Source organism: Chroicocephalus ridibundus, chromosome 6, assembly GCF_963924245.1.
Source record: "Chroicocephalus ridibundus chromosome 6, bChrRid1.1, whole genome shotgun sequence".
In the NCBI taxonomy this organism is placed as follows: domain Eukaryota; kingdom Metazoa; phylum Chordata; class Aves; order Charadriiformes; family Laridae; genus Chroicocephalus; species Chroicocephalus ridibundus.
In genome coordinates, this window is record NC_086289.1 from 8,281,596 (window position 1) to 8,298,455 (window position 16,860).

Genomic DNA, 16,860 nt, shown 5'->3' on the forward strand with positions numbered 1-16,860 from the left:
TGGATTTTACATTGTGATGAATGTCAGTAACCTCCCAAGCCTAGGAGTTAGCAAGGAACCGGGGCTGGGCAGGGAGTTAATACCCTTATTTATTCCACGTGAACTGCTGTCAGTGCTTTCAAAATGTGCGTGGCTGCTGAGGCTGGAAGGTGCAGGAGAATTAGACCATGAAGTATGGAAGGAAAATAACAAAACATTTTCTCTGGCTCCAGGGTTGTTCGTGGGAGGATACCAGTGTTATTTTTATTCACAAATTCGAAATGGCTTCTTACTTAGTGTGGAAAACTCTTAAAATTTAATCGTGGATCGAGGTGACAATAGGGGTGTCTCTCTCCCAGGTCCTGGAGACAAGTTAATTAGCTAAAAATCACTGGAAAAAACCCAAAGATTCTGACTCTGGTAGCACTGCAGAGCCACGTGGGAGAGTTGACTCCAAAGGCAAATAAAAAGAATCCCATGCTGTAGAAGTTACCCCGTAATTCCTGTATTGGGGGACCTGCTAACGACTTCTGACAGGTCAGGTTAGCTGTACGTGCACACCCCTGACAACCTGGAGGCAAACAACCACCGTAACCTGTGCAAACAACCTCCTTGCTCTGTCTCCAGCAGGACTCCAGAATGCTTTTCCTGGCGCACACGAATGAGACAGGGTGTCACTTTCGGCCGGGGAGGACTTGCTCTTTTTATAGCTATCACTGTGAGGGGGTTTCTGCTTCGGTAGCCGTGAATTCCGCATCTGGGGTTGGGCTGGGCTGGGCTGGGCTACCCCTCGGAGCTCCCTCCCCCCCGCGGAGCGCCCCACCGCCACCGAGCCGCCGCCGCAGCCCCGGGTTCCTTGTGCGGCTGCGGGGAGCGGGCGGGGAGGGGCGGTGCAGTCCCGCAGCGTGCGCGGGAGGCTGTCAGCGCCGGGTCGAGCGCGGAGCCTTCCCCTCGGCTCCCCGCACCCTCCGCAGGAAGGGCGCAGCGGGGTGGGGACGGGAGGAAGGACCGGAGCCTCCGCCGCCGGCCCATGCCTCGGCGGGCGCGGTGAGCGCAGCGCGGCGCGGTGAGCAAGAGAAGCCGCGGAGCGGCGGCGGGCGGCCGGGCCATGTCGGAGCCGGAGAGCGGTGCTGCAGGTAAGGGGGAGCGGCGGGGCTCCGTCGCCGAGCACGGCCCTGCCGCCGCCGGGCCCCCGCCGCAATGCGCTGCCGGCGGTCGGGCGCGGCCCGGCGGAGCGGCCCCGGCGTATCGGGGGAAACGATCTGGAGCCGCAGCCCCGTCCGGAGGAGGGGAAGGCGGGGAGGCGGCAGACAATGTCCCGGCAGCTCTGCCGGCCCCGCCGCCCCGGCTGTGTCCGCGCAGGCAGGGCGGCCATCCCCCTCTCTTCCCCGGCGGGGTGGGGGGTGTCCCGGCGGGCAGGCTGCGGCAGCGGTGGCGGGGGGTGGGGGGCGGCTGGCTGCGGAGCTCGGCCCCGCGGAACCCCCCTCCCCCGCCCGCTGCGGAGCGGTCGCGGCTCATCCCGTTCCGTTCCCGGGGGAGCCGATGCAGCAGGGCGGGAGGGGATCCAGGTGAAAAAACAATGCGGCGGCATGGCCGGGCCAGGGCGGGGGCGGGCGGCCTGCCCGGGCGGCGGTGCGCTGCGGCGGGCGCAGCATCCCTCCCGGCGGGGAGGGGGGGCTTTGTGGCTCCGTCATCCCCGAGGGTCCGGGTCTCCCCTTCCCAGCAGCGGCTCGGGAGAGAAGGGGGAAGGGTTTGTGCTGGAAATTAAGGGCTGATGGTGAAATAAAGGAAGGTGTATCCTTTTTAGCGACTAGCCCGATGAGCTGAAGAAGAAAGACCTGGCAGCTCGGTGGGAAAGACAGCGCTGTCTGGGGTGAGAGGCTAGCCTTTGCATCCTGGCACAGCCTCGGGCACCAGAGAGCTCCCAGCGAGGTGTAGGGATGGGCTAAAACCGAGTGGTTCCGTTTTACCATGTTAATGGGTCCGCGGGTCTCTGACTTTGCGAACTTGACTGAGCTGCGAATATGAGCTGAGGCGATCTGAATCTTGTTTTGCTTGAAATAAGGATTCTGTGGTTTTGGTCCGTTGGCGATTACACTGCGCCTGATAAAAATAACACAGTCTTTGCAGGACAGGGGTGGTCTCTCCTTGTGTGGGAAGGGAACTGGGGGAGGGAAGAGGGTTCCTAGGATACAAATGATATGGGTGAATAACCCTGAGGGAAATGCAGACTCAGCCTGATTTCATTTGATTTCTCCATCCCTTCCTCCTCAGTGTGTGCTGCAAAGGTTTGAAGCAATACTGAACCTAAGGTGCTGGCAGTAATGTATGGGGAAACTTAAAAGGTTGAGTTTGAACAGATCATAGTGGGATTTGGGGAATATTTTTAATAAAATGGCTTAATTGCAGTGCAAGTGGAATAAAAGACTCCTAAAGTATCTATTAAAAAAAACCAACCTAGAAAACAGTATTTAGAAACTAGTTGAATCTTCAAGATCACCTGCTCTACTGGATTCCCTCCCTGCCCTCCCCCATCTACATGTTCTCTCAGTGCTTCCTAAATAAAGTCTCTGATGTCTGTTTGGTTTGAAGTAACCTGTAACAACTTTTTAGCATGCAGATGACAAAGGGAAGAACAGACTGGCAGATTCAGTTGTCTTTTGTATGAGAGGGTATCATGTATTTTGTTTTCTGCAAAGTCGCAAGGTTAGTGCAATGCGATGCTGAAATTAAGTATCTTGTGACATAGGGCGAATCTGTGCAGGAGGGATTTTGTTAGAAGACATAAGACTGTGTAGTGAAGCAATGATTTGTTATGCCAGAAATCTTTATGTTCTTTCCATGCACTGGAATGCTGAAGCTGTCGGAGAAAAAAAGGCTTCGGGGATAAAATGTGATTTAGTGAGTGTTGTTGTATTGACAGAATTGAAGCTGCAGTCACTTATTGCAGCATAGTACAATGCGTAAAAGAAACGTCTATATGTAAAATAGCCAAGTGTTGTATGCAGTACCTGCCAGTCATTTTTATAGCTTCAGTTAGCACAGCATTGCGGTATCTGCAGCTTGGTTAGCGTCAGCCTGTATGAAATTGTTCATACCCAGGAGCTGTTGCATGTAAAGCTTCCAATTATACTGACTTTTGGCATTTTTAAAGGCATTGGCTCAGAATTGACTGTCGCTGATTCAGCTGACAGGTTTTCCTCTATGGTACTGTCACCCTATAAGCTTTCAGTCGGAATATTTAGTTCATTCCCACTGGGACAGCAGTTGGTGTTCAACAGAGCTGCCCTGCTCTGTACCTGCAAAGTTTCCCTAACGCTGCAGTCAGCTGTAGTGAGGCCCCAAGAGGTCCGTTCTGTCCAAAGGTTGCTTTAGCTGGTGCAGGTGTGGCGTAAGGGGGCTTTATCCTGGTCTAGAGGGTGTGGCCGGGATGTCCCTCAAACACAAGTGTCACCAGGAGCCGGAACAGGCTGCTGCGGCCTCAGGTGTCGGCTCATGTTAGAGCAGCCTTCGGGAGACCGGTTCTGTGCAGGAAGACCAGAGTGCTGCCTCAGCTACAACAGACCTGATCCCTGCGTGTAAATGTCAAGATTTAGGACGTGTTTCGCCTTCTGACCATGTCTCTGGTGGTTGGGGTTATATGCGAGTTGACTGGTGTCTCATCTTGTGCTCTTTTCTGCCAAATGCTTTTTTTTACTATTGAGGTGATGTGACCTGCCATGGCCAACTTCTCCCACTTTCATGGGAATGCTTTTGAAATTCTGGAGTCCCCTTCTGGACATAATTTCTGCTGTTACAATTAAGTCTGGTTTTTTTTTTTTTTTTCCTTTTTTTTCTTTTAAAGCTGCAGTTTTGGTCAAATACTTTAGATTTTCTAGCTCCTTATTCTTCTAAGCTGTTCTGGGTGATTAGCTCCCTTTTTGCTGTCCTCTACTATGATTTCACTTACTTTATCTATAATTGCACCAAACAACCATCCCTTTCTTAAAAAAGAAATCTTAAAAATATACTTCTTATTTTAAACCAGTAACAGCCAAAGAATCCCATCACCCCCATTTTCTCTACCTGAAGTGGTTCTGCCTTTTGACGATGTGTCAGATGGGATTTCACAAGTGTTTGACTTCAAAGAGCGCACCATTTATGGTTTTAGAAACTTCTCTCTGTGGCTGTTTTACTCTGTAGGTATTGTTAAGGAGCAACGCGGCTTTTTTGGGTACTTAAAAAAGCTGTGCTGGCTGTCAGTAAACAATAAGGGAAATTATGAAAGGAATAAAAAAACAATGCGCTCAAATGATGCTACTTCCAGGTAGGAGAACAAGAACAGTCATGACCTTAATTAGATATGAGGCAACATAACCTATTTGGGAGTGTGTATATATTCCTTTTATTTATTTTTTTAAGTAAAGTAGATGTTGACATTTTCCATATGCAGCTTTAGAAATCTTTAGAGTGTTTTGTCTGTCCATAAACGACTTCAGTTGCTTACTTGTTCAGCTTCTGTGTGCACTTGCCAGTTTTCTGTTAAACAGCCTTGCTAGTTAAAAACAGAAAGGGGTGAAACTCCAGGTTGCAGCACTACCACACAGGCCTGTTTAGCTATTTCCCCAATGGTAAAAGAGAGAGGCCAGGAAGACTTGGCATCTGTTTCGGGAATGAGCTCTGAAGTCCATCGGTCGCGATTGTAAAAGGTATGCTTGCTTCACAGATGTTTTACTGAAGAGTTTGCAGCTGCTTGGTGATGTAAGGTCACAGATGTTGGTGTTGCGCTGAGGGAGATGCCACTGCCAAGTATGAACTTCAGTGATCTGAAATGCCTGTGAGATACCTGCAGACTTCATCTTCTTCGCTGTGACAAATGTTCTGGCTCCTGGGTCATTAAATTGAAACTGCCTCCTCTCAGTGGCCAGGCACATTTTTGGTCTTAAAAAGAACATTCCATAACACTCATTACTCAAAACATGTCAGCTCTGGCCTGTGTGCTGTGCTGTTAAGAAGGACAGTGATATGCATTTAAAATAAACAAATGCAAGTTTTAAATTGTGCCATAACTACTACTAAAGCAGTGACTTTGCAGTGTTTTAAAATTAGGGTAGCAGCAGTCAACTCTGTAAGTATGGGTATTAAAACAGGAAATTCCTTCAAAGTCTGTCTCGGAGGCATTTGAGAAAGGTTTTCATGTAAATGAAAAGGAAAATGCAGTCAGTTCTAATAAAGTAAGCAAATAAATAAACTAAAATGCTCAGAATATGGAGGCCAGCATTCAGGCTAGAACGCCTTTGTTCTTCAGTGAGGACTTGGCTAAATGTCCTTACTCAGGACTGCATCAGGGTGTGTCAAGGACATCAGAGAGCGGCTTTATGAGCTGCGCTGATGTGCCCCGTCGTCGCCACGCTGCTGTCATCTGCTCCTGTGCAAGAGGCATTTGGTGCTCACTGTCCCACATCGGTAGCTCTGTCGTGATGGATATGCAGGGCTCTGGGCACGTGGATCAGTTCTAAAGGCATCTTAATTTACAAGAACAGAAGACCTGGAGAGAGTTTTTCTTATATCTGTAGTTTCTTCCGTCAGCTAATTCCTCAGTGCCTGAGTCCATGCTCTCAGACTATTCTCTGCAGATGCAATTTCCGAGGAATATTGAGAGATATTTCCAGAAATTTGTATCAGTTGAAGTCCAGAAAGAAGTGTGTATGTGAATGGGGCTTCGTAGTAGCAATTTCATGTCTTCTAAGGAAGTTTATTCGTTTACACTCTCTGAAGAAAAACTCTATTGCAGGAGCCTACCCAACCTGCACTGGTTTCCTTGGAGAAGGAGGCAGAGGAAAATTATTCTCCTTATGTTACTTCCTTCTGCCATAGGGAATTATCTAGGAACACTGCTTCGATGTGGCCATTTCTGGATACATTTTATGTTTTTAGTGCTTTTCAGGACTACTGTCTAGGGTTGAAGCAGTGTCTCTCGAAGGGTTTTACAGTCCCGAGCGCTCCGTGTCCACCTGTCCCATACAGCCTTTCCTTGCAAGGCTCCATGCGTTTGTATTCACACTTTCTTTTTTTTTTTTCCTGTTCTTTGTGAGGTCTGAAGAGGGGTATTTGGGTGTCTCACTCCCATTATGTTTGGGCAATTTTTCTCTATTAAGAGATAGTAACAACATTAAAATCACAGTTTCTTTAATATGTCCTTGCCACCTTGTAGTCATTGCTTGGGAGATGCATTCCAGTGACAATTTGGTCTTGTGGATTTCATCATCATTTGAGGACTCTTGATGCTTTCTTCACACTTAAAGATCAAAATACCTGTGGTTATACTAGACTGACTGGAAACTAGCCCCATTCCCCGGTGCCAAACGGATCCAGCAAATTTAACATCTCTTTCTCAAGTTTCCATGGATACCTTAGTAGAGCACATGCTGTAATCAGAACGGCAGGGCATGCCATTTACAAAAGCTTTCAGCATTGTCATTATGGAACTGCTGCATTCAAAAATCAACCTTTTGTAGTAGCTCTCTTGCTTACTCAGCTCTGCTCCTCTTATGATTTTAGGCGTAGGAGCTCCTTTGCAGGCCATACCATCTGCTTGTCGCCATGACCATGTAACTTCCCAGTTGGTTGTCTGGCTGGTCGGTGCTGGTCTCTGTGTGATGTGTATGCACAGGCATGGCATTTGAGTGTAAGCATGATGGGTGCTAGTATAAAATCCTCTGGAAATGGACTTTGGTCGGTGACTGCATGATTCTGCGATCTGCTTTACAAATCTCAAACATCTACTTTGTTCTGTCCACGGCTTCTCTCCTCTTTTCCTTTAAGTCTCATAGCTGATCTTTTTTCAAGATCGTAAAATAAAAAGAATAAAGAAATACAAACTTACTTTTGATTTAGCTGTGAAGTGTCACTCAGAAGCTAAATCAATAGCCATAGACTAGGGATTCACAGATGACTTTGCTACCGAGTTGTCAAATGTGATACCAATTTTTGCAGTTTTGCAACAACTAAAATTCTCTTATTTTCCCACCTTTGAACAGAATAGGGTTTAATAGCCTTGAAGATTATCAAGGAGTTTATATATAGCATCAGTCGCACTGTCCACTATGAGAAGTAATAGTTATTCTAGTTTGGCTATTCTTTTTACCCTGTCTCCCACTTTCTTTGGGTTTTTTTTTGGGGGTGGGGGGGCGGGGAGGGAGAGAGGTTTGTTTTCTCTTGTCAAGAGTCTACAAATACGTGAGTCATGTTTGGCATTCCTGAAGATTGTCAAAATGAAGAAAAACATTTTCAAGTATTTTTCCCAATTTACATCTTAAGAAAAAGGAGTCACTGCATTCATTCAGCTTGATACATCACAAGATACTTCATGAATGTAGGAATGCTTGATAACTAAATAAACTTTTTGCCTTTTAAGTAAACAGGTACCTCCAAAAGTGTTCTTATTCCTGTGTGCTGGGGGCATGGTCTGGAAAAGCTGAACTGTAATTCCTGTTCAATTTTTGAAGAATATTCCCATGAATATCTTGATCTAGAAAGGTAAATCTAGAATTGCCATGTTTTCAGGATGCAGTTGTGTCCTGAGATGGTTCTTAAATAGCAACCTGCAGTAAAACAGGGATTTTTACAACTCCGTAATATTTTGATCTTGCTTTTTAAAACAAAAAGAATGACCAACCAGCCCATCCTCAGCTGGTAAAGGGTGTTTTTCCCAAAGAAAGTGATTAGCATCACAAATGTTCTGTTTTATGAGCGTGGTCCTGGGAATTAGAGCATAGTCTTATTAGTGCCATTCCTGACGACCTTGCAGTGAACCAAGTAGATGATGACAGACGTGACGTTGAAGGAGGAGCAGCAGGAAACCTTTTCTGGGAAGGTATCTTTCCACAGAACCTAGGTTCTGTACATCTGTGTTTTGTTTTCTGTTCCTTACGTCTTTCTGTTTGGAAGCAAGGAGGGAGGAGATGAGAGAGAGAGGAAAACAGTGCTTGCACGGAGGCAAATAGTGCAAGGAATCCTGAAGGAAGCAAGTTCATAAAATAGTTTGTTGAAGGAAGAGGAAGTTAGTTAGTGTGTATTAAAGGTGTCTATTACAGAACTATATCTGTGGAATATTTAAAAAGATCTTGCGGAGTTGTCTTCTACCACTTTGAGCCACAAAATCTGTTGTTAATCCACCTTTATCACAACATGCAGCCCACCTTCTCTGACATATAAACCAGGATCAGTTTTGTCTCTCCTGGCAGTAGAGTGGAAGAGCTGGAATCTAGAAAGAGAGCGATCACTGCAGGGCGCTGCTGGTGAGTTCTCCAAAACCCAGGCTCTTGGGTGCGACCAGGTTCTGAGCAAGTGGGAACCACGTCAGGACTGGGAGGAAGAGGGGGCTGACTGATTGCAAAAGCTGGAAAGCGCTTGGGTTGTTCAATGTGGAGCTGGATTTAAGACCTTACAGTGTAGATGGTGAATGGGTTTGAGTTTAAGGCAGTTTTAAGGTCAGACTTAGCTACTGGTAAGGACCTGGCTGGGGCTTTACAGACCAAGTAGTGAAATGTGGATGGCAGTGTGATAGTTCTGTTTTAGTCCAAAGAACCGGGAGATTTTTTACTTAGGAAATGACAGTGCTCTAATTGGTATCAGTGCGATGAATACCAGCTCTTTGGGTGACCAATTATTATGAAAGGGTATAAGGAAACTTGGATTTGTATCAGAGATTAGCTATGGCTGTATTCATAGAAGGGAAGCGTGCTGCAGTCTTCAGCAAACCAGCTGGATGCCTACTGGCATTTTAAAACAAAGAACTCTAATTCCATTGATGGTAATAGCAGTGGTGTCATTGGTTTCAGTAGAAACAGAAGGTTCTTACTTCTGATATGAAATGTGAGATCTTTTTAGTAAGCATAAGAATATTTTAAGTGGGTTTTTTTGTATTTGCTTGTCTCTGTCTCTTTTTTTGTTTTGTTCTATAATTATTTTCAAAGGCCATCTTTGTATTTGCAATAAAATGCTCTTGGTTGTCATGTTACATTTGGAAGTTGTGACATTTTGTTCTTAATGCAAAGCAAAATCTCAGCAATAGGAAAAGCTGAATAAGGTTTTCTTTATCAATGCAGCATTTCTCAGCTAATAGCAATATGGTAAACCCTTCCTTTCCTGTTTTGCAAACATCATTAGCAGCTTTGCTTGCAGCAAAATTATTATTGATGCTCAAAATGATATACAATGTTTTGAATGAAAAATGATGTTTTTAATTCCATTCTTTTATTGCCTGATGGCTACCCTATACCCATATTTCACTCTCAGAACATATTTTTTTTTAATTTTTTTTTTTTTTTTAAAATCCGGGCATATTGCCTGAATGGAAAATGAAGAATTTGGCCAAGATTTTGGTATGATCAGCAACCTGACTGAGATCATTGCTACATATAGCAATCACTCTCCCCAGCTGCTGGATGGCTGGAAATTCCGGAAAAATGGCCATCAAATATGTGCAAGTGTTTAATCTGTGAAAATGATTAGTCCGTGCACGGTAAATTCAGTTAGCTTGGATTTATTGGACCCATAAAAAGCAGCTGCAATAGTGGCATTTTTAGTACGTCTAATGCATCCTGACTTACCCTGTGCATCTGGTTCATCAGCCTACAAATAACTGAGAGGCTGAATGGATTTGGCATATGGACCAGTGGATATGCATTATACAAATCAAACAGAGTTATTGCAGCTCTCCTTTTGAGGCAGGCTGTTGTACTGCAGGAATGCTCAGTTGGGAGTTTAGGAGAGCCCAGAAAAGGGTGCGGTATCTAAGTCTTTCCAGTGGGTCCTCAAGCTCGGCCAGAGGCTCAGATCTGCCAGGAATTAATTGCATTGTATATTATGGATTGAAAAAAAATAAATTACTAATTATTGTGAAAGCACTTCTTAAAATGCTAGAAGTATGATCTGAAATAGAGAATAGTATTGATCCTGTTGTTGATTCAGAAAATCATTAGAGTTTAATTAGCAAGTTCTGGGTTTGTGGCCACTCTGGCATGATAGAAATAGAAATGAACTTAAGATACGGGTTGATTGGGATCTAACATACACACTAGTGTTCAGGGACGTTCCTACAGAGAGATGATTTGATAGTGATGCTGCTTGTTTTCTAGTTTGTGAAGCAGCTGTAGGAGATCCAGACCATGATGAGTCCCTTTCACCATTACCTGGAAGTGAAGGTTTGGAAATTGCACTTCTCTGCGGCCAAGCCTTCTCTTTTGTAGGCATGACTCTATGAAGTACTGCAGAATGTGCCTGAAAAGGTCCACGTTGGGGTTTCTGATGGCAGACTTGGGGCTTGATACCTTATTTCTTCTTCTTTTCTTTTTGTTTCTTTTCCATGTGCTAAACTGGTGGCAGGAGACATTCCGAAATGCCCCGCTTCCCTGATCTGACTGCTTTTCTGTGCTTTATGCTGTTGAGCAGCGTATCCTGCTTCCTGAATTCCTGCTCTTAATTCGTCTTGTTAAATTCTTACTTAGTGACCATGCACGCTTGCAAAAACTCGAACTCGTCTGTTGTCAATGTTACATGGGTTGTAGGGAGCCTTCTGTTAGCAGAGAACGTGCTGCTATGGCATGCCGCTCCACCGTTGGAATGAACAATTTCCTTAGTACGTGAAGCAGAAAATTTTACTGATGCCTGCTGTAGCTGAATTATATAAAGTTAAATATTTAATAAAAGCTGAATTTAATAGAAAAGAGAAGATTTTGTGTAGCTGCTGGAATTTTTTTTTCCTTTTAGTACCACCTTGGTGACTTATGACTGTGAGGTTTAGCAGTCGTCTTTCCTAAAGCGCTTTTAAACCTGCTGTCTTAAAGCTGATTATCTGGGACTGTAGTGGGCCATGTCTGATACTTTCAGTGGTTCACTAAAACTTACTTATCCCGTCCTGAATCAGAATGCGTGGTAGGGGCTCCCAAATATTCAGAACAGGCTGATGGTCTTCCAGAGGAGATCAGCTTCCGTTAACTGCTCTTTCTAATTAAATGAGCTTGGTCCTGCTCTCTAGATCTGTTTGTTAGAAAATCAGATTCAGCTGAACACGCTATCAGTGAAATGTTCACACCACATCAGCTACGTTTTTATAAATGCCGTGGACATCGCTTTTACTCTGTATTCTGCAACACTTAAAGGTTAATCCTTCGTTCTGTTTTGTTGTCAGTTAAGTTGGAAATCTAGAATCTGGCTGATCATTTACTGAAAAACAGAAAAAGCTAAACTGATTAACTATTGCAGGAAACCACAGAAAATAAACTCTTGCATGTGTTTAGATGAAAAGAAGAAAGAATTTAAATTAGATCTGCGAAACGAGCAATTGCAGCTAATATGATAATGAATATGACTCATTATTAATACAGTATTTGCTGATCTCATAATTTCACCAGTTCTGTAAATGTTTGGGGATTTGCAAATCAGATAGGTTAAAAAAAATGCTGAAAAATCTTCTCTATTTTCCCTTCCTCTTCTGGTCACCTTGAAAATGCACAAGGTGTTCTTTGGCAATTGCTTAGGTTAGGACTAAAGTCACAAATTGTAATGATGTGTTCAAATTCATTCGATACACATTTAGTTAAATTATCTAAACCCCTTATACAGACAGTCATATATCAGGTTAATGTTCATGTTAAGGAATTTCTAGTCCAGAAGCTTGCATCATAATTAGAAAAAGATTATTTTAAATTTTGGTCTAAGTATTTGAAGACTTAGTTTAATTTGGATTCTAAATCAGATTCTTCCATTTATTTTGGTGTGCAAATTGTCAAGAATGAAGTGTTTATTTAACACATGCTGTTAAATAAATGTTCTGTGTTTTTTTCATAGAGTGTAGTTTGACACAGATAGAGATCCTTGGGAAACATGGGCGATAAAGCTGGAACTTGAGCTATGTGGGACGCCACTTTACTGTGGTTTTTTTGTTACAGAAGCCTTAGTAACTCATCTTGCTTTTAAGAACTATTCCAAATACCATGATACTATCCAGGACATCTTTTTAAATTTTTAAGAAGAGGAATTTATTCACAAAGTCTAGGCATTCTGTTTTTTTGTTGCATGATTGCAAGTTGGGTTCCTTGCAACCCTTCAGCCATTCTCTGGCTTGGAAGAGATGCTTTTTTTTTTCTTTCAGATCAACCAATCACAGTCCTTTAGAAATAAAAGATCTTCAGATATCCTGGAATATCCATGCATTTACCACTCTTCAGAACAGAGTTGTGAAAACTGTGACATGTGCACCTTTTTTCCCCAAAGCAGACACTAACTCAACAAAATATTAAAGCTCCCACACGGACAAGTATATTTTAACACCTTTCAGTTTAGATAGGGTAGACAGTATAATGTTACAAATTTCATATTTCGTTTGGTGTTAACAACTATTTCACTATTTGTTAGAGGAACTCTTGGCATTAAATCCAGGGTGAGTGGCTTGCAAGCCGTTTTCTGTAAATGCCAACTGCTCTGATAAATGACTTTAACTTCCCAGTATTCTGAACTCCACTCGTTTATTCATTAGTTCTGCGACTCTGTGCTAATGTCGGGGCCTCTTTTAAGAGCTGAGTTACAATGTAACAATTATGGCTGCCCCAATTATTGCCCCTGATTAGTTGTTACTCATGAAATGAGTTGCAATGTAATGCAGCTGCTGCTTGTGCCAACGCGATGGCATCTCTACAGAATCACTGTAACAGAAGGGTTGGGTTCAAATTTTACTTTGCTGCTTTAGAGGTTGTAGCATTGCCTTCCACGATTTTCCTCTCTTAATCCAACAGAACTCTAGGCTGGTGGTATGTAGGGCTCATTGTAGAATTATTTTGTTTAACTGGGTATTTGCAGGAGCAGCAGTGAATACAGTGCAGAGTGGTTATGGGTTTGGAAGGATTTTTTTTCCTGTGGAAAAAATACGGATAAATCACCAAGAGCTTAACCTTCCGGCAGAGTTGAGCGGCTGATGAGAATTAGAAAAGGTTAAGCTTTCCACAAATCCAGCCTTCATGCCTAAATTTTCAAGAGCATTCTGAAACATGCTCTTGAAATGGGCAATTTATTTTAAAGATTTTCAATGAAAATATCTAAGTCCAGTTTCTTTTTTAAGCGGTATTTTCTACAGGTAGCTAAGACAGACCTCTGATCTCCACTTAACATTTTTTATTTGTTTGCAAATATTTTTACATTTGCGGATACAGTGAGTGTGCTTGTATACTTATTATACCTCTGGATTACCACAAGTTATTTGGGTTGAATGCACTGGTTGTTTAATCAGTGCTCTCTGAGAGACAAGAAAACGCGTGTACTGTCACACAGGATTTTCTGAGTTGCATATAGAGCTATAAATAACTTCTAAAGGTACCTCCAAGCTGATAACTGAAGATAGGCTGGAAAGCAGATCACTGAAATATGAATGCTGAAACAGGTAACAAAAAGAAACACTGAAAACACATAGATAGTGATTTGATGTCTACATTTTTGTCCACCAAAACCGGCGTCCTAAGTGGAGGAAACCTACCAGTTTCCAAAGACGTTGAGTCAGTGTTGCAATGTCCTGGTCTGCTCAGGAAGTATTGGTTCTGGTCCATCAGGAACGACAGCAGGATCCAAGGAGCTCGTTTTGTTACTAATTTCTTTTTTTTTTTTTTCCCCCTGTGCTGAAATACTGTTATTTAATTCCATGGAAAACGCCATGTTGGTCGTACAAAAATTAATCTGTTTTGAAAAGAGGAAGAAATTGCACAAAGGAGCCTGATAGCAGCATCTGAGGCTGATAACAGCATCTGATCCAAATATATATTAACGAACTGAGCGGATTCAGTGCTTGTCACATTTGCCCTGTGGTTTTTTGTACTTTACCAGAAGAGGAGTAATGTAATATATTCTTGACGAACTTGTATAGGAAATGTGAATATTTTGCTTCTGCAAATGCTTCTGAAGATCAGGGTCAACATGCGTTATTGTAATTTGAACTGAAATAAATGTCGTTACAAGAACAATATTAAGATTTGGAGGAAGATTTTTCCCTGTGGGCAGATTATCCCCTAATTGCCTACTGCAGAGTTTTTGCACCTTCCCTGGGAAACAACACGTATTTGATTACCAGGAACAACAGGATTCTTCATTAAGTAGTTTTAGGGTCTTGGAAAGCATCTCCTGTGTCATCTTAGAATAATGCCCTGACTTGTCAGTCATGTCTAGGAAATACATACTATGCATAAATACACATTTTATTGCATGATACATCCAAGTAGGTGATAAGAAAATGTTGAAATGTATTATTTAATAGTTATTATGGTTATTAATCTTTAGAGACTTATTAAATAATTCTGCTTTACATATAATTAGCATGTATTCTACAGAAGAGAATTCAGTAAACTCAGGGCTTATATTTGGGGGCAGAGAGGCATGAGCATAGGCAGGGTGTGTAGTACCTTTTCTACATCCCATTTGGATAAACTATTGCAGTCTTCAGAAGAGAATATATTATATATAAATCCATCTGAGTCATCAGTGCTTAATTATTTTAATAAGCCATTTCCTTTTCTATCATCGATGGGGTAAATACAAGAAGGAAAAATACAAATAGTGCATTACAGTATTTGTGACTCATTTGGTATGTTCCTTTAAATGAAATTTCAGTATTGTATGCAGGCTAGAAATATTTCTTTGATGATTTGTTAATAATACTTTCCTTTTTCCCAGCTGGATTCTGTCCTGCAGTAAGATTAACAGCTGCAAGATGTTTCAGTGCAGAGTGTATTGAAGAATAAAAACAGAGACAGTATTGGGAAAGTTTCAGAATAAATGTTCACGATGGAATAAATGCAACTAATTCAATTGTCAACTAATTCGTTGTCAAATTGATATCAGCTCCTCTTTTTCTCTTAAAATGAGTCTGTCTTTTGTGATCTCACAACTTGTGTTTAGTTTCAACATTCACACATTTAAGTCTTAGGCCTTTAATGTGAGTGTATAGTGTTCAAGCTGCTTGTATTAACTATGGCTTCTGAATATATTTAGGAGGACTTTTAAAATTATACAGGGTAACGTAATAGGCAAAATAATGAAAGTTAGTCATGAAGGTCAGACAAACATTTTAAAACCAAAACTGCAGTTGTTGTGTCTTGGCGTGTTGTAAGTGCAAAAAATATATTGTATGTGGCGGCTGTGGAATTTGCTTTCTTTTTAGCAGTTTTGTTACAACAGGAAAATAGTGTAGCAGTATATGAAGCAACTGTCCTGTCCTACTCATTCTGTTTACTGACACTGAAGAATTTTCGTTTCCTTTCAGATGCAGTTTCCACATCTGCTTACTCATCACCAGCCAAAAGTTTGGGAGACCCTGGAATAACTCCACTGTCTCCATCACATATTGCGGTAAGAAATGTACTCTTAATGTTCAGTGGGATGTAATTTCTTTAGAAAGTTGTCATTTCCTCGCATAGTGATCCCTTGTAGAAGATGTTATTTATATGCCTTTCTCAAAGAGTTAAAGGAGCAAATCAAACTGAAAGAGGACATAAATTCATCAATATGGCAGAAGTAAAAGGGGGAAGTTCTAGACTATATGGACAAAGAAGGGAATAAAAGCAAAAATTTATGAGAGAACACTCTGGAAATCCTGCACTCTGAATTTGATTCAGAAAGCTGAGGAAGAAATCCAACAAGGGTAGGTTCATGTTCTGAACATGACCCCTTGCAATATCAAGAAATACATTGTGCATATACTGTGTTACAGATGATGCAGATGATCTTAAAAGCAGATGGGACTTAGTTTTTATGGGAGTTTGTCAACAAACATGATGTGTAAGAGATTAAAACACACTACCTTTACGAATCACTGACTTGCTTCTAAAACCTTACAGAGGTGGCTCTTTTCCTTAAGAAACTAAACCAGTTCTATTTTGTGCTTTTTGTGCACCAAATAAATCACAAATATACCACACTGATGGATGTAAACATATTCTTCAGTTGAACAATTTAAGAAAAAAACCCACAAACGAGCCCCCAAACTAATAACCTAGTGTTTAGCCACATGTTTTAATGGTACAGGATAACAGCTATTCCAAGAAATGAGTATGAAGCAAACTCTTGATTCAGATGGTTATGTATAAAAGGCTCCAGCAAATATATTGAGTTGTATATTGAATTTCGACTTCCATTGGAATACGCAGTTTTCTAGTATCAGTTTTGGTCAGAAAAGCAGCTTTAGGGAAGTCCTTATTTCCACCGAAGAAATATGCGTGTCTCGGAGAGCAGAAAGACTGAAGGGTAAGACAGGTTACGGTTTTTCTAATCGGTGACTCGGTGTCTGTTTTGCTTCTGCTGTTTAACAGAAGGACTCTGATGCAGATGATGCTGTAGAACAGTTATTTCTTGTTGTTGTGGCTATTGATTTTGGCACAACATCCAGTGGCTACGCCTACAGCTTCACCAAGGAACCAGAATGTATTCATGTAATGAGGTAAGGGCTGCAATGCAGCATTTAGTTTTCGATCGTAAAAACATGGATTGTCTGCAGTAGCTATAGATATTTTCTACAGGAGCCTGAAGTGTCTAGATTTGTCTAGTGTTGCCACAGTGTATGCCTTTCTCAGGGTTATACTTTTTTGTTGCATCTTATTGTATTCTAATTTGCTTTAATTATCAACGTGAACATGTCCCCTGCCTGTTATTTTGCTGAGTTTACAAGATGACATGAGTAAAAGGAGGGATCAGTGAGTATTTAGAATTGTTCAGGGAGCAGTGATAATTATTAAGTCAATTATTAAGCCCTTATCTCAGAGATTGAGAGGAACTACACGTTTATTAAGGGTCATGGCATTTTCCAGGAGCTGCCCATCTCCCGGAATCAGGCTCGTATACAGTTGTGTGTTACAGCGTTTA

The 16,860-nt window shown here is 42.1% G+C and overlaps 1 protein-coding gene across 2 annotated transcripts in view; it reads left to right on the forward strand.

Annotated features, from left to right (window-relative positions):
• Positions 1-788: 788 nt before the first annotated feature.
• HSPA12A (heat shock protein family A (Hsp70) member 12A) overlaps positions 789-16,860 on the forward strand; it is a 58,597-nt gene continuing 42,525 nt past the window's right edge. The window contains exons 1-3 of one of the 2 annotated variants that reach the window (XM_063338633.1): positions 789-1,115; positions 15,266-15,351; positions 16,314-16,438. In XM_063338633.1, coding sequence (XP_063194703.1) covers positions 1,088-1,115; positions 15,266-15,351; positions 16,314-16,438 — 239 coding nt within the window. In that variant the 5' untranslated portion in view covers positions 789-1,087. Of the gene's footprint in view, positions 1,116-15,265; positions 15,352-16,310; positions 16,439-16,860 lie in introns of both variants that reach the window. The other variant, XM_063338631.1, reaches the window with a different exon arrangement.